Raw genomic sequence first — 18,404 nt, forward strand, 5'->3', positions numbered from 1 at the left:
ATATTCATAGACTTTAATTTCAAGTTCCTGATTTAATAAATTATTATATTCTGTATCTTAATGAATGGTCTGATAGAGATCGCTTCAGGGGATAAGACCGCCTATTGCGTGCCTATGACTATAACTAGCTTAAGATGTTTGCTATAATTTTTTTATTTTAAAGTCTGTATGGTATGCAATTATCTATCTATCAATGTGAAGTAAGTGTTTCAATGTTTGGAAACGACCTGATGAGCTACAGCTTATCATACGCGAAGTGTGTACGCGGGCGTGCATTCACCAGATGCATTTACAGAAAGTAGGACAACCTACTTCCAACATCTACCCTGTAACTTATCTCTAATTGTCAAGTGGGCATAGGCGTCTCCATTGCCCGTCGAGTAACACCCACCCGCGTGCGGCAGCGCGGCCAGCGCCACGGAGCGGTCGTGTCGCACCACGCCCACGGCCCCGTCGGCGCCCAGCAGGCGCGTGCCCGGCGCGATGGCGCGCCCGGCCGCCAGCGCCGCCTGCACCTGCGCCGTCATGGCGCTCACGATGCTGGCCGCGCTGCCGAGGGCCTTGTTCTGGAACGACAACATAGGTTATGTTTTTATATTTTTATCGATTATGCCACCGAAAAGAAATTATGTCGATCAAATTTTTCTATTTAAAATTATTAACAGTAAGCTTGACTCGGCATTAAATTATATTGAGAACACCTCGAATCTCCTCTCGTTCTGAGATTACATTTTATATATCACCTTATAAAAGCAATTATGCAGGAAATACATTTGTGAGGCGCTCTTGTAGTTTTTACAATATACATCTTACTGAAATTGATATATTTTTCATTAAATATACAAAAATATAAGAAAATAGTAGGTGATATTATACTCAATTTAATAAATTAGTAACTCTAAATAATAAAATCATTGTTGTTGTGTCCTGTTCTTAACTATACTCTTACAACTGTTTAAATTTTCGTTTTGTATATTGTAATTTTGTAGTTTTTACTTTTGGTTTAAAATATCTATGTTGTTTGTTATTTTTTGTTTTGCATTGTAAATTATAATTAATTTATAATAATAATTAATAAATTGTAAACATAATTAATATTTAATTTATGGAACTGTTTTGTCTTCTAGCATATGTATATTTGTAACTCACTATTGTAAAAGACTGTTTTATTCCTGAATAAATAAATAAATGTTAAATTTTCATAAGACCAAATAGCAACTATTCCGCATCAAGCTAAAGAAGGATCACGCAAATCTGATCATAAATCTCAACGTAATCAATGTACATACATAAAAATATATATCAATCAAACGATTCAACAAACCTATTTAGTTTGAAATACACAGTCATTACCTACAACATTACCTTCTTATACGTGGGTAACGCTGAAAATATTTAGAACTGGCCAGTTAAAAACATTGCTACTGGATTTTTTTTAATTTCAATTTTATAACTCTTTGGTAATGTAGTATATTGCATTCATTTGTCATTTCTTTTTGTGAATTGGCACCAAATCTGAAACTATTGTTACACGTGAAAATGAACCTAACGCGAGAAAATTTCGGTCAATAATTTATTATGAAAAAATTCGACAACAATGCTTGAGCGCACTCCGCAAAACGGACAATATTAAGATTAAATTTGATAATAAGTCATCCGCCAAACAGTCCTGAACTGGCACCCTGTGACTTTTATTCATTCCCAAGAACTAAAGATAAAATTCGAGGTATTCGCTTTACGAGCCCTAAAGATGCGGTTTCGTACACTTGTACGAAAATGCCATAGAAAACCCCTAAGGAAGAATGGGCACACTGCTTTTCTCAGTGATTCCTTCGTATGCGACGATGTGTAAAGAGATTACTTCAAAAAACAACAAAAGTATTAGCAACTTTCAACATTAAGCCGTTTTTCATTTTCTAAACATTTTCAGTGTTACCTAGGTAGAAGAGTGTACGAATCACCTAGTGTTAAATGACCACCGTCGCCCACATTCTCTTGCAACACCGAAGGAATCACAAGAGCTTTGCTGGCCTTTAAAGAAGGTGTACGTGCTTCTTTTGAAGGTGCCCATATCGTATCGTCCCGGAAACTAAGCACAAGGAAACTCACTTCACAGTTTTGTAGTACGTGGAAGAAAAAGGTCACACATCCAAATGCTTGGGATGATATCCTAATTTGAATAGTGTCGTGCAAAATTGAAATTCGGCGGCAGGAATCTGGTGAAACAGCTCTTCCGAACGCTCCCCGTAATAAATGGGGTAGAAGACACACAATGACGCGACACCTCTACGCAACTGATCTACGCGGTGATCGAGCAGTTTACACAGCACTGGGTCCCCGACAATTGGAGCAGCTATGCGTTATACGCGGTCAAATGGTTCGCACGAGGCATCCTCAGGACTTGTTGTCTCGCCAAAATCTGGCACGAGACTAATCTATTTGGAGGCGAATGTTGGCGGAATTAACACTAAAGAAAACTCAAATCATTTGTATAATTATGGATTTCCGCAAAGTAACGCTTACTTCAATAATTCTTTTTTATCAATATTCCGTATGTGGCTGGACCTGTGCTTTGTAGAGCGCTAAAATGTGGGCCGGCTTGAAGTATTGCCGTGCATTATTTATGACCCCCAGCTTGAAAACCAATTTGGCCTTGCCATCCAGATGACCACGGAAACGGCAAACGCTCGAGATTACGTGACCCAGTATTAGCTACTACAGATACTAGCGTATAGCCTAACAAAGCTTAAACGATACAGTAAGATAGAAAAGATAAGCGAATCTCTTGCTACTGCAACCGGTTGTCCGGTCGAAAACAGGCAGCCACGCTTGGCATAACATCCTTAGTATTTTGAATATTAAACTATCGGTCTCGTCTCTTATTTTCATGAAAATAAAAAATAAATAAAATAATTGATCGTTAAAATTCGATAGTATCTTTAATTCCTGAATATAATTCCTAATTCCATAAACACAAAACGACTAATGTCCAGTGCAATCCTTATTAATTAAAAAAAATGACCTTTCATAGTCAGTATCAATTGGTGTGTCGCTTAAAACATATTGTTTCTGCTTTAGTGATGTCACATACTGGTGGTCGTTTTATGTCACATGATAGAAATTTAAGTATGATTTTAATTTTGAAAATATAAATAGTTCTCATGTTTTTATAACAAATTAATATAGAATTCGTATTTCTTATGGTAAAAACTCTTTCAAACAAAGTTTCATAATTTAATTTTGATAGATGAAACTGACCTATTTATCCGTTACATAGTTAATAAAGTTCGTCCAAGATAGCCTTAGTCTTAGTGTGTAAATGACTATATTGTGTCGCTTTATAACATTTTCATCGTTATCCAACAAGAAAAGCCCGTAAAGCTCAAGAGAAAATTAATTCATAACATAAAGATACCTGGGCGTAGTGCATGTTGTGGTGCGAAGGATGCGTGGAGGCAAACTGCAGCTGCGATTGACTTTGCGCCCGTACGGCACCTTGTTGTTGTTGTTGCTGCTGCTGCTGTTGTTGCTGCTGCTGCTGTTGTTGCTGCTGCTGCTGTTGTTGCTGCTGCTGCTGTTGTTGTTGTTGTTGTTGTTGCTGTTATATTAATATCTATATTATATGTATGGTCAGGGTAGGTAAATAAGATAGTGTGTGAGTCAATACTTAATAGTTAATAAATCAACTCTTATAACTAATTTATAGTGTAGGATTAGATGATTATTGATCGAGATGTACTAAGTAGGTAACAGTATGGGATTTGGTTGGTTACTAGTGAATAATTAAACAATTGTCACTACCACCAACAAGTGTAAGTTGTACGGCTATTGACACGTACAATCTTTAAGAAAAACTGTCATGGCTATAATAAAATTAATATAAAATAACACGCAGCTAAAAATAAATCATAGTCACCTGAATACCAAACATCTGCGAGAACACTGGCCTCTGCCAATCTCCTTCCGGCTTGTTGTCGTCCAATTCCGGCTTTATTTCGGCTTTGATACCCTGCATGGTGGACTGAAACACATTTGTTTTGTTGATGTCTAATAAAAATCATGTATGACAATTTTAACATAACATCTAATTTTGAAAGCAATCTCTGTGCTATTTTAAGAGACAAATATTTCTTAAATAAAATATAAATACAACTAACACAGATAAATTATACTTTTTATCTTACTGAAATTATTACTGAAACCTTATAATGAATAGGTTTTTAAGTAAGCTGTAATTATTTTTTGAATTGTTTCTCTGATTCTGTTTCCCTTCAGAAACACAATAACTTACACGTTACTGCGGCAGAAAAGGGTAGCCCATTATGGTAACCAATAATCTAGCTGGCATCCTGTGCAAAGGAACCTCCCACTAATAAATGTATGTACCTGCATGGAAATCTGCTGGGTCTGTGTGATGACTCTCTGCATGCTATCTTGGTACATCTGTCCCGTGGACTGCGCACTCGTCATCTCCGTCTTCATCTCTACAGTCTCCGACTTCACTTCAACCAACTCCGACTTTATCTCACACTTCGGCGTCTCGACTAGTTTCACGGCGTTGCGTAAGTCGCTGTCAAATTTATTGTCCAACTTGTTCTCTGTTTGATCCCTAAAACGAAAGCTGTTTGTGTTTAAGATACTATTTACCAAAGAAAGTCAAATAAAATATATTAGCATTTATAATAAAATTTTACAATATAATAAGCACAGTGCTTTAAGAACTACTATAGATTGTGTGCTTATTGTAAATATAGAGAAATTAACAGACATGTTTTTCAATAAAAACCCAGAATTAAGGGGAACACTTTACATCCTTTAAATTATAATATAGATATACATATAAAACAATTAATACACAAATATTAATCCCAAAATTTGGAAAAGATAGTATCCAATAACCTGTGAGCATATTGAGTGCATTTTTGCTCTGTAATTGCCAGGGCGTACAATCCAGCAAGTGAACGGCTTGCGACAAGAAATCATCACTTATGATCTGACACTCTTTGCAGTTCTTTTCCCAGTAGAAATCAAGTTTTGCCATGAACTGCCACAGGTAAACTTATTTAATGTAAGTTTAATTTTTTTTTTTGTTATTGACATAACCAAGTGGCACTATGTGACCTAAGGGTAAAGTAAATATTTTAGAATGTTTGACAAACAACTGAATGTACCTGTGGCCGGCGGAGGTGGTATGGTGTTGCGCTGAGTGCGCGTGTGCCTGCGCATGTGCGTGCATTTGCGCGTGTTCGTCGGTTAGGTCGAGCGAGTCTAGTAGGTGGTCGGCTGCGTGTAACGCACCCAGCTCCGGATCCGCGTACTCCAGTATGTTAAACTGCTCCCCGATCTCGGCCGTCAGCGACTCCAGCAGCTGCTCATCATCTTCCGCGCCCAAACCCGTCAAGATGTCCACCTGCAGGATATAACACTCACTATAATAGCAGCTTCAAGTCTGCCGTCAAGGAATAATCTATGAGCATTATTACGTTTCGGTCTGAAGGGCGCCGTAGATTGCGCTCGTCACCTTGAGACATCTTATGTCTCAATTGTAGTGCCAATCAGAAATTTTGGGTTTTCTAGAATCCTGAGCGGCACTGCATTGTAATGGGCAGACGAATCAATTACCATCGGCTGAACATCCTGCTCGTCTCGTCCCTTATAGTTATAAAAAAGACCTTTTTTATTTACTGGGATCCTTTTCGGTAACCCATTTCATAAAGCTGACATCCTTGGAGTAGTCATCACAGATGCTGGCTCATTTACTGTTTAAAGCATTGCAAGAAGGGCTTTTCATCCTTTTTTCAACAGAATCAACACTGACACTCACTGAGCCCTAGTGGACAGATATTGTCCGAGTTAATTCTCACCAGATCTCTACCTAATGAGGCAACCTTCTTATAAAAACCTTTATTTCTCTGTTTTCTGCCAGTGATATTGGCTGCTACTTCCAGCCCAGGCCGATATAGTCTTTCAAGTGGAATTGATAACCAATCACACTCTCAAGCACAGACATACCAGATAGAATTCATATCTAACTTTGAAAGAACAATTTATCTACGAGCAAATCTTCCTTATACCTAAAAGATACTCAGTCACTCCATAATCCTACCTCTCCAATATTTCCAGAATCCTGCTCCAGTTTGTCCATGTCACCAATGTCCATCTCATCTGAACCCTGATCAGTGTTGCCCTCTTGCTTAGTCTCATTGCTTGACACTTTAAAAAATAAAAGCAAATAAGTTACGAAAACTTAAACAATCTTACAAAAATCACAAATTTTCACTATCGTAAAGTAAAATTGTAGGTGTGTTTCATAATGCTAAATGACACAATGTACTAGGACATTTAGGTTTTTTTTTTTAACATAAATTACACCAAATCATTTCCTCCATTATAAAAACAAGATGACTATACCTTGAGTCAACTTGTAGAACGAAAATGGAGGTATATTTAATATTTATTGGTTAACAATATTTTCAGTTGGGAGTGGTTGGTGATACAGCAGGGGACTGAAAGTAATTGACCACACAAACTTAGAGTGTATATTATATTATTATTATAATAAGTATGCAGTACTTTATTGTTACAGCAGCAACAATGAATGTTGTATTGTACATAATAATTTGTTATTAATGAAACAGTAATTTAATGTCTTATGTGTGTGCTGTTGCTGTATCAATAATAATAATATGAGAATAAATATATAGTATATATTATAGCAGGAACATAACTTTAGCCAGTTTGGTAGCTGTGTGCCAGTATTAATCATAATCTGCAACTAGTATTCCTTCAACTTTTACTCACCATTACCCTGTGCCTGCATTGCTTGTTTCTGTTCCATGTTGTGCTGATTGAGGATGTTAGCTATGTTCTGTTGCTGCTGGCCCTCCGACGTCATCATACGCTGTTGCATCAGCACTACAATAAATGAAAGAAAGAAATGACAATAAGAGTAAAGCAATTATTTTATCTTACAATTTTAGGAAACGTTACATCTAGGTTAGAAAATTAGGTAACATACATAAATACCGAAGGACATTCCCCTTCCCATGGACTTACCAACCTTTCGGTTATCAAGATCTACATCCCATTTGCGCCAAGCCACTACGACTCCGACACCAATGGAGGGGCACTGATACCCAGTGAGCTCCCCTCCCCCATAGCCCCCGTGTCGGTAAAACTACCTCCACCACGTTTGACGGGTAACCGCCGAGGAACCTTTCGGAACCATCTACTTCAGGTCAATTGAAGGCCACCGCGCCCGTTGCTCGGATAGCCGATATGAGGTGGCTACTTGGCCAACTTTTTTGGGTGAGCACCCTGAAGTACAGCTGAACACCCTATACCGACTGTCCACTAACAGACGTGACAACATACATCGCGCCTGTTTTCAACTTTCCCTCAAGGTACTAGTAGATAGGGACAGAGGGAATAAATAAATAATAAATACCGAAGGACAGTTAAAAGTTTTCACAATTAGGAATGATTTTATGATATAAGTAGTATATATTTTGTTTTGTGTTATGTGAGTATGTCACCATATAGCCACTTTGCTGTTATACCTTTTCAGTTAATAAAATATATTATTTAAAGTTATCACATCTTTATAAGTTTAGTTTTGAGTCTGTATTATGTTATTTGTTAGGATCTGTTATCATATGGGTACCATGTTTAATTGTCTGGTTTGTCTTCGTTATTGACACCCAGTGTTTATGTTATTTCTATCAGTGGAAACTTAGCTGATGTATGTATTTTTGTATATTACTATCATATAAGTGCTATTACATTGTTTGTTTCTCTAACTAATTAAATAAATAAATAAGAGTTAAGTGGACAACAAAAACAAAAATGATATAAAATGATAATGATAAAAATAACAAAAGACCAAAAATTTACAATTAAACTTGATTGAAAAAGTCCTCGATGGGTAGCTGTTTAATCTGCAGTATCGTGTAATTGCCCCGCAATAGATAACTATTTTGTCTAAAATAGTTAAGCACCATCATCGACCCATAGTAACAGTGTCAATATGTTTTGTGTCGTAATGCAATATAAAATTAGCAAAGGCGTAGTGTAGTGCGTAGAATAGAAGCTGTGGTACAATAATACATCCTTGGCGGACGCCAGTACTGGGATGGAAAGTGCTTGATTGAATATCATCTGTCCAGACTGAGGCAGTACCTTTTTTGTAAAGACGCCTAAGAGGGTGCACAAGATGTTTTGGGGTAAGCATCTCTATTAAAGTTTTCAACAAAATTGGCCATTTAACAATGAATTTGGAATACTTTAGAAAAGTGAATAAAGCATATACATGTTGGCTTGTTGAACTCCCGAGCGTTCTGTATGACATGACGCACAATGAGTGCCTGGTCTCGAGTGCGGTTATCCTTCACAAATCCAGCCAGCTCTTGTAGCTCGTTGGACAGATATGCACAGAACGTCGGCTGTTCATTTAAAATTTGCAACAAGATATTGCAAGCGTATGGTATAAGAGCAATAAGGCGGTAGCTGTTACATTTCATCGTTGGACGGATGTGATTGCAGTTCGTGGCAACAAAATTACTAATTTGCGGTACGCGGATGTTTCTCTCTTTGCAACTAGCGTACACTATATGGAAGACTTTCTTAATAGGATGGAGCGAGTAATCTTCGAGTTAGGGTTAAAGATTAATAGCAGCATAACCACAGTACATATATCAGTTAAAGAAGTATAGAAACAACGTACACACTTTCTTAACGTCGCACGCACACAGACGCAGGTCTCAACAAGGCCGATTAGCTTGCGTGTTGGGACACGCATGACACCTGCTTATGTGTGCGTACATTATATCTAAATTTGTACGTAGTTTCCATACTCCTTTAGCTGATATATATACTGCGGCATAACCAAGATGAAACTTGTTGACCGCAGTAATAATAATTCACCAGCAGTCACTCAGATTGCGATTAACTGCAAAGTAATCCAAATCCTATATTGATCTTGGAATATTAATCTTAAACAATTGTGGGTGGAAAACACGACGAAACAAAGAGGCGTAAGGCTATAACAAGGAATGTAGTGGATAAAATTAGCTAAATATGGAGAAACAGTAACATTACAAAATCCATAAAGACCATTTTATTGCAAACGGTACTAAATCCAAATGCAAACGCTAAGCTAACCCATATTTTTTTATGCCGCCGAAACTGAATATAGCGAGAGGTTGAAAGGAAGAATATAGACGCTCTGGAAAGCATATGGAGCTGGAGAAAGATGTTAGTTGAAAATTTCAGAGACGAATATTCGAATTTCACAAATAATCAAACGTCACTTTTACGATAATCTCAACGACACCTTCTAGGCTGTCGATGCTATTATCGTTTCAAGTTGTATAGATATATTTGCCATACAATATACATACATAACAAATATTATTGAAATAATTATATGTGATAACAGGATTTTTGCACTACTAAGACATTTTGTTGATCGTTTATGCGTAGAAATAATACAAATGGCCGCCTGAGAAATAGGAAGTCGACGAGAAGGGTTGAGTTACTTTTTTTTTAAATTTTATTATCCGCAAGTTTTGTATTATTAATTCAATTTTAAATAGTCATAATAATATGACTGAATATAAATTCATTACATATTTTTTTAACATTTACATTATGTGTAAATGATACCAAATTGGTGGTGCAGAGTCTGGCATGATTCTTAGCGCCTAAACTATGTTTTGACTTTTGACACTTAACAGCGACATAGCACAGATAATGTTTAGGTTTGAACATATTTCAATCACACTAACATCGGAAAAAAATCACAATATTAGTCTATGGTAACGATAAAGGATAAGAAATTCGAACATTTGTTAGAGTAGGATAGTTGCGATATATTCGGAGTATTATCGTATCGTTCCGAATGTATCGTTGTCGATTTTGCGAGTAGACCTCCTGGACCGACTGAATTTCACACAAACGTTTTTCTGCCATAATACGCATATTCGCCTTCTTTGGACACGTGTCGAGACGTGGCAGCCAATTAATAAAACGCCTTGTCATCCAGAGTAAAGTGGAAGGCATTAGACCGCCCAGAAGGTCACCTATGCGATGGACCGACCAGAACAATTCTGTGGGCGGCCCGTACAAATACTTTCGTATCCCGTACATGTACTCTAACAGGGAGAGATGGCGTAACATTGTGAGGCGCATTACATCTGTGCCGATTGAAACTTCTTGAGAACTACGACAGTTCTGCCAAGAGTGTATCGACCCAGTAGAAGTGTAGTGCGTATAACACTGCACTCGTCACCCTGAGAACTGAAATTGATTTTGAGATTTATGTGTGTGATGATATTAGACAGTATAAATATAAAGATGAGTATTATAAAATATTCACAATCACTCACTTTGATGCTCGGGTCTATGTTGTGCTGGCACGGGCAGACGCGGCCGCACATTAACAGGCAAAGGCAAACGGAACGACTGCCCCTCCATACCTATGTTGCCTCCCACACTGCTGTTGTCCTCGCTCGTTCCCTCTGCAATAAAAATACTATTTCAAACACACAAGAAGAAATAATCATTTAACACATTAGGAAGGGAAGAAACTTTGCAAATAGCTTATGTAAAGTAAAGAGTAAATGGTAAAATCTGTATATATTTTTGGCACTGATATTTTCAAATTATAGTAGCGATGAAAGTTAATACCTACAGTTGAGCTGTTCCAAACAGAATCTTAAGTCTCAGTTCATAGGCCTCTAGGACATAAACCATTCTATGTTTACTATGTTTTACTCGCATACGATGGGCTGACGGGGTTCGCTGATTACCGGAAGTAATGAAATTCAGACTACCAGCGATATATATAAAAATATCAATAATCAATAGAAACAAAGTATGAATGTAGTTAAACCGATTGTAGGAACGTACGTGGTTGTCACTGATATTTATTAGTTGGCAATTGTTACAGAAGTTTCTGAACGTGGTGATTGGTTATAAACGGCCTGATAGTTTAGCAACCAGAATAAGGCTGAGATTTATATATATGAGCGAACTGAGACTGCTCTGATTAATCTTGAGAGTTAAGTCGTCAGTATTTATAAACATCGCTTTGAGTGCAAGCTATGCATAAGCCCACCATATCGACGACTTAGAAAAAACTCAGACTATAAACCGAACAAAAAGAAGATCAACAATTCCTTGCGTCATAACAACAGCTGCTGTTGCTTGACACGCATCGGTGTAGTAAGGTATTTATTACCTATCATTGTCATCTATGTCACGCATTTAAAAATGCGTTCCGTTTCTCATACCACATAAGTTAAGAAGACATTTTTATAAAACTAATAATGAAATAAGTTTCGGGTACTGTTATAATTTAGTAAACTCTCTTTTATAAAAGTTTGTCTTGATCGACAATGTACTGTTTATAATGAAACTAGACTAAGTTACCTACCGAGTTAAATACCAAATCAAAGTTTACGCCAAGCTTGAACTCAGCTAAGTTTTTCGTGAGTAAAGTCAGATCAAAGCCTAAGTTTATTTTATGAAAGCAAGGGACGAGACGAGCGGGACGTTCAGCTGATGGTGATTGATGCGCCCTGCCCATTACAATGCACTGCCGCCTGAGACATAAAATGCAATAATGGAACTCACGCGGCGGCCACATCTTCTCCGGATGGCGCTGCAGCAGGTCCCTCAGTTGCCGGTTGATATTTTCGTCGGCGGCCGCGTAGTGCAGCGGGAAGCGTTGCGCGGGGAACGCGCTGCGGGGGGCCTCACCGGCGCCGCCCTCCAGCGAGGCCACGCCCCCCGCCGGCACGACAGGAGGGGGGCTGCCGTCAGCTGTACGCAAGCGCTGCATCGCCGCTTCCATTTGAAATGACGAGTTCACTTTATGAACATTGAAAATAATGGAGATTCACAGATCGAACTCGATGACTATCATTACAAATGTAGCATGTAGCCTCATAGAAAATACACGAATTATACATAATTATAAACTTATATACTTTGATACACAAATATATTGATTACACTGGAAAGATTATATTTGTTTTAATAATATTTATTACCTTATATAATTTAGTATTCTAAGAATTTAATTAATATTGTAAATTGAAGGTGTTGTGTGTTTTTTGTTGCTAATAAAGTTTTCTATACTATTATATATAATATCACTACCACCGATAAGAAACCTGTTGCCTGATACGAAATATTTTCATAAAAAATGTTCTTAAAATAAAACTACTGGGCCAAACTATGTAAAACTTTTATGGGACCAAATGGCATCTATTTCGCATCGAACTAAAGAAGAATTACGTAAATCGGATCATAAATCTCAGCGTTATCGGTGTACATACATAAAAAAACCGATCGAATTGAGAAGCTCCTCGTTTTTGAAGTCGGGTAAAAAATATTATATTTGAAATTACTAAGTTGTGCATGCTGAAAATATAAAATAAGGCAAAAAAAATTATACTTATACTCATTTCTATATATCATTACCTCAGTTTAAAAGAGGTATCGATATGATTTGCAAAAAGATGTTTTAACGAAAGTTAATATTTAAATGAAGATTTTTATATCGAGGAAATCGTTATCAGGGTCAGTTAGTTATATTGCGCTCTATTAGCAGTGGGAGGCCCCTTTGCACAGGATGCCGGCTAGATGGCTATATATTTCTGCCGTGAAGCAGAATTAATGTGTAAGCCTTATTGTGTTTCAACCGTGAAGCAGTAATTTGTAAGCATTATTGTGTTTGAGTCTATGGGGCGCCGTAGCTAGTGAAAGGGCAGGGCATATCAATTGCCATCAGCTGAGCGTCCGGCTCGCCTGGTCCCTTATTTTCATTTAAAAAAAAGCTACCTTGTATCCGCTGGTCGTGTATGATCTGCTGCTGCTGCTGTGTCTGCTGCTGCCGCATCTGCTGCAGCTGCTTCCACTGCCGCTCCTGCTCGGCCTCGCGGGCGCTGCGCTGCTGATTGCAAGCACGCTCCTGGTCCTACCGTACACAAACCGCGTGTTAGCCACCTATACTAAATACCTTAGATAATTTATACGTCTAGATAAAGTCTCTTGATGTAAGTCAACCAGGCCACGTTTAATACTTTAGTGTGAGTGACAAGCTACGTCTTACACGCGCGATTTGTATGCACATTGTGTTAGTGTGCGTGCATTGCTAAGAATAGCTCAGGTTAATTCTAAACTCATTTTTTTAATATGGTCTATCTAGACGTATAAATGATCTAAGCTAAGTACATATAATATTTTACGCATTAATAACGATTTTTTTAGGTACAAAACAATTTGATTCAATCTATGCTTATTTTTACGATGAACAATATGAACTATAAACTTTATAAAATGCAATTTTTTTATATTTTTAATGGATTTAAATTAAGAAAAATCATAATATTTAAGCGGATGTAATATGTATCGTTAATTATTATTTCATCAAAAAAAATTGATGTTTCATCATCCCTATGGTAAAATACATATCAAATACACCATCTACCAGGAAAGCATTGTCTTTTGCAAGTTATAAGTGCTTATAGTGGTTAATACTTCACAAATTTATTACAAAAAATAAGTAGAGATATATCAGTGCAAAAATTTTGGTGGAATATATTGTTATACACTCACTTCATATATTTGCAGCTATATAACAAGCAGTTATTTATTATTTTTTATTTCACTTTACAGAAGAACTTTAGACGAATTTTTCGAATTTTAAGCTGACACAATTTATATAAACAATATTACGACAAAAGTCCAATGACATACATTCATAATATATTTTGTTTTCTCCCCCACGTGAATAATCAGCCATTTTAGATGTAATGCAAATTTTATTTGGATTTCTGAAATTGAGTTTGACGAGAATATTATATTAAATTAATGCAGATATTTTCAAATTATTTCTTTTTTTGTTCATCTTTAGATGCTTATACATACTGCATCACAATCATGAAACTACTTGTATATTATAATTATTCAGTTATTACGACACAGAACAATCTTAATAAAATTAATTAGCTTTGTTCTTTCAATCTGTATCCATGCTTTTGGTTCATATAAAGTTAAAATAAACATATTATTATGTTATTTTATTTAAATATTTACTAAAATTACAATTTTAATAAGTTACTATTTTGCAATGCATGCGTTCACTTACTAAGCTAAAATTCATAAGAATGCTTTTTGTTAAAAAAAAAAAACATTTCGTATGATAATATAAAACAATTTGCATAATTTACATAAAATAAATTAACTAGTGAAATACACGCTGATCCGTTGTATCTTCGCGTTAATAGATGTTTAAATATTTTTTTTTTCAAATATATTTTAAATTATTAATAATTAAAATCATAACGCGAACATACATTGCCAACTCTTACATATACAATAATAATAATTAACGACTACTAACGACGAAGCGCACGCGATCAATACATTGCAACGTAATATAAGGTATGTTAGATATGTTAGCACACCACAACCAGCCACTCCCGTGTGAAAGCCAACTCTACCAGGCAAAGCGTAAACAAATAGTAAAATAAAATCAACGTTACGGACAGCGGACGCGAGTCCCGGAGGCGTGTCGTACGTCCTTCAATCATAATAAGCTAAAATAAAAATAATCACACAGCTTGCGACGCCATTTAAGTGTACGAGACCATATTATGTTAGTGTATGTATCAATGTTATGCGATAACTATGTACCGTTCGTTAGATGGGACATCGAGTAAACCACGGACTATTAAAAAAAAGAAGGACTCCGCGCCGTGATATTAGCATGTGAAGCAACTTTATGCTAGTGTGTAGCGATTACGGGGTATGGGTACCAGTTACACATATTTTTCTCCCTTAAATAATCATATATCCACAAATAATTTTATGTTATTTTTTTTACACTTTTTCACAACGCACGACGGCATTTTTTTAATATTTTATTGCGACGCAAACTGATCTGTCACAGATGATGACAATTCTCATAATGGCCGCCTATCGGCCTGTAGTAGTGTGTGTACGTGGAGATAGCTCCACATACTCCAATACATAGGTATTTACACGTTAATCGGCTTGTTTACTGATATGAGGGTGACACGGAGTCCTTATTTTTTTTACTAGTCCGTGCGAGTAAACATTGGCAAGGACGTTGTGTAAGAAATGTGTATGTACCAGTCTATACAATCTGTTGCAAAAAAAACGGGCACCTAGGTAAGTAATCTGTTTCACTGGCATCTTCAGATTATTTCATAATTCTAAGTAGCTTGTATCATCATCATACTTTAAATAAATAAGCAAAAGTAGTTACATTTCGATGAAATTAATATCGGTGGAATGTATATCTTAGTATCTGTTCATTAAGTAAAAAGCAGGCAAGTTTTGAATTTAAGTGTTGAACATAAAAATAAAAAGTAAAGGTTTAATGACAGCTTGTATTCGTCCGGGCTATCGATGCTATTCTTAATTGTTTCTTTTGCGCAGCAATTACATTCTAAAGCTCCCTGATATTTTGCGGAGCGGGCTGCACCAATCTTACTCTTCGTTTAAGAACATCCCAAATGTGCTCTATAAAATTGAGGTCGGGACTTCGACAAACGACAAATACCTACCTCTTGAATATACGCTTCCACATCGCCAGAACTAGGACAATCCAACAATAATAATTTAAAAAAGATTTAGAGTTAATACGAACTATCAGCGATTCCCGCCACCATACGCAATAACCTGCAAATTTTGTTAAGATCTTTAATTTGAATTTGGAATAAACTTTTTTATGCTCCACAACACTCCATAAATGTGCCAGTAATATTCTCAAATGATAAAAACCTCTTTTGGTACTGTATTTTCTAAAGGGACGGAAAAAATTAAAACCGCCTGTTTTTTTTACAAATGAGTTTATCATGTTTGTGAAAAGATATAGGTATGCAATGTGCGTGTTTCTGTTTTCAAAATGATTACATAGTTTGTGTATTTACATGTGGATTTTAAATAGTTGAAGTTTGCGTATATGCATGTACGGCGTGTGTACTGCGGTTGCGTATGTGTGGGGAGTGTGTAGGTAAGTAGTTGAAGTTTGCGTATTTGCGTGTACGGCTTGTGTACTGCGGTCGCGTGTGTGTGGGGCTTGTGTACTGCGGTTGCGTCTGTGTGGGGAGTGTGTACTGCGGCCGCGTGTGTATGGGGCTTATGTACTGCGGTTGCGTGTGTGTGGGGTGTGTGTAGTGCGGTCGCGTGTGTGTGTGGGGCGTGTGTAGTGCGGTCGCGTGTGTGTGGGGCGTGTGAACTGCTGTCGCGTGTCTGTGGGGCGTGTGTACAGCGGTTGCGTGTGTGTGGGGCGTGTGTAGTGCGGTTGCGTGTGTGTGGGGCGTGTGTAGTGCGGTCGCGTGTGTGTGGGGCGAATGTACTGCGGTCGCGTGTCTGTGGGGCGTGTGTACTGCGGTCGCGTGTGTGAGGGGGGCGTGTGTAGTGCGGTCGCGTGTGTGTGGGGCATGTGTACTGCGGTCGCGTGTGTAGTGCGGTCGCGTGTGTGTGGGGCGTGTATACTGCGTTCGCGTTTGTGGGGTGTGTGTACTGCGGTCGCATGTCTGTGGGGCGTGTGTACTGCAGTCGCGTGTGTGTGGGGCGTGTGTACTGCGGTTGCGTATATGTGGGGAGAGTGTGGGGCGTGTGTACTGCGGTTGCGTATATGTGGGGAGAGTGTAGGTAAGTAGTTGAAGTTTGCGTATTTGCGTGTACGGCGTGTGTACTGCGGTCGCGTGTGTGTGTGGGGCGTGTGTAGTGTGGTCGCGTGTGTGTGGGGCGTGTGTACTGCCGTCGCGTGTGTGTGAGGCATGTGTACTGTGGTCGCGTGTGTGTGGGGCGTGTGTAGTGCGGTCGGGTGTGTGTGGGGCGTGTGTAGTGCGGTCGCGTGTGTGTGGGGCGTGTGTAGTGCGGTCGCGTGACTGTGGGGCGTGTGTAGTGCGGTCGCGTGTGTGTTGGGCGTGTGTAGTGCGGTCGCGTGTCTTTGGGGCGTGTGTACTGCGGTCGCGTGTGTGTGGGGCGTGTGTAGTGCGGTCGAGTGTGTGTGGGGCGTGTGTAGATCGGTCGCGTGTGTGTGGGGCGTGTGTAGTGCGGTCGCGTGACTGTGGGGCGTGTGTAGTGCGGTCGCGTGTGTGTGGGGCGTGTGTAGTGCGGTCGCGTGTGTGTGGGGCGTGTGTACTGCGGTCGCGTGTGTGTGGGGCGTGTGTAGTGCGGTCGCGTGTCTGTGGGGCGTGTGTACTGCGGTCGCGTGTGTGTGGGGCGTGTGTAGGTGTGCGTGCGCGTGCGATGCGATACCGTGTCGCGTGTCGTCGCGGCGGGTGCGGCGGGTGCGGGTGTCGCGGGTGGCGTGTGCGCGGGGTGGGCGGGGGGCGCGGGCGCGAGGCGCGGCATCGTGCGCATGATCTCGGTCGGCGTGAGCACGCGGATGTGCGAGTCCGCCTCCAGGAGCCCGCCCGCCGTCACCGTCACGTTGGGAGCCCGCACCGGGAGGCTCGCGCTGGTGGCCCCGAGCGCGCTGGCCGGCCCCACCGGGGTGCCCGCCGGCAGGGGCATGGGCGAGGGCGCCGGCGCCGGGGACGTGTTAGCAGCCGGCTCGACCTCCACGTTGGTGCTCGTGCTCTGTCGCCACCAATCGCTCATTACGGGGGTGTCCATCGCAGGCCCAACATGTTGTTAGTCACGAGGATGACTTACGATACACTTATGTTTTCTAGCGTTTTTAATATCCCTACCTTACAATATTAACTAATATATGACATTAGAACAATTACAATATATAACAAATGCTATATAATTTAGCGGTACAAAAATGAAGTTTTTAGGAATAATATGTGGCTAATGAAAATGAAAACGTAAATACTTTGTGAATAGTAGTAATGAAATCAATTATAATTATAAATGAAAAGTTAATTGTAAATTCATATGCATGAGGAAATATGCACTGAACGAATATAAATCCCAATCTCAAGTGGTACAATACCCATAATTACCCATAGGAAATATAGGAATCTAGCAAAAATCCTTTGTTTTAATGACAAATATAAAAAGTCTCAATATTTTACCTGCATTTTACATGACCAATGTAAAGCCAGGGTGATTAATATAGCAACTGACCTCTGTTATGAGATGTAAACAAATCCACATTTTAAAACCAAAATTTTAATAATTTAATAATAATCTTAAAATGTTGATTGAACTTTTTACATAATCAATTAACCTTGTACTTATTTTTATATGGAATTGTTATATTATTTCTCCCGTATTGAATACTTTTATTGTGCGTATGTATATTGAAATTAAAATAAATTGCAGTAGATGTTTAAGATTAAATTTGTAACAAAAATTTATGAATGATCCGGGACTCGAACCCGCGACCTCTTGGGTTCCGTCCGAGC

At 38.8% G+C, this 18,404-nt stretch overlaps 1 protein-coding gene across 1 annotated transcript in view; it reads right to left on the bottom strand.

Moving 5' to 3' along the window:
• Positions 1-308: 308 nt before the first annotated feature.
• Positions 309-18,404, bottom strand: part of LOC126979390 (histone-lysine N-methyltransferase 2D-like) — a 35,876-nt gene continuing 17,780 nt past the window's right edge. Inside the window, exons 13-22 of the mRNA XM_050828670.1 lie at positions 12,847-12,982; positions 11,635-11,847; positions 10,386-10,517; positions 6,802-6,915; positions 6,107-6,213; positions 5,172-5,410; positions 4,387-4,621; positions 3,917-4,021; positions 3,416-3,598; positions 309-566 (exon numbers count right to left, since the gene is read on the bottom strand). Coding sequence (XP_050684627.1) covers positions 309-566; positions 3,416-3,598; positions 3,917-4,021; positions 4,387-4,621; positions 5,172-5,410; positions 6,107-6,213; positions 6,802-6,915; positions 10,386-10,517; positions 11,635-11,847; positions 12,847-12,982 — 1,722 coding nt within the window. The remainder of the gene's footprint in view (positions 567-3,415; positions 3,599-3,916; positions 4,022-4,386; positions 4,622-5,171; positions 5,411-6,106; positions 6,214-6,801; positions 6,916-10,385; positions 10,518-11,634; positions 11,848-12,846; positions 12,983-18,404) is intronic.

Source organism: Leptidea sinapis, chromosome 1 (assembly GCF_905404315.1).
Source record: "Leptidea sinapis chromosome 1, ilLepSina1.1, whole genome shotgun sequence".
NCBI classification, from domain to species: domain Eukaryota; kingdom Metazoa; phylum Arthropoda; class Insecta; order Lepidoptera; family Pieridae; genus Leptidea; species Leptidea sinapis.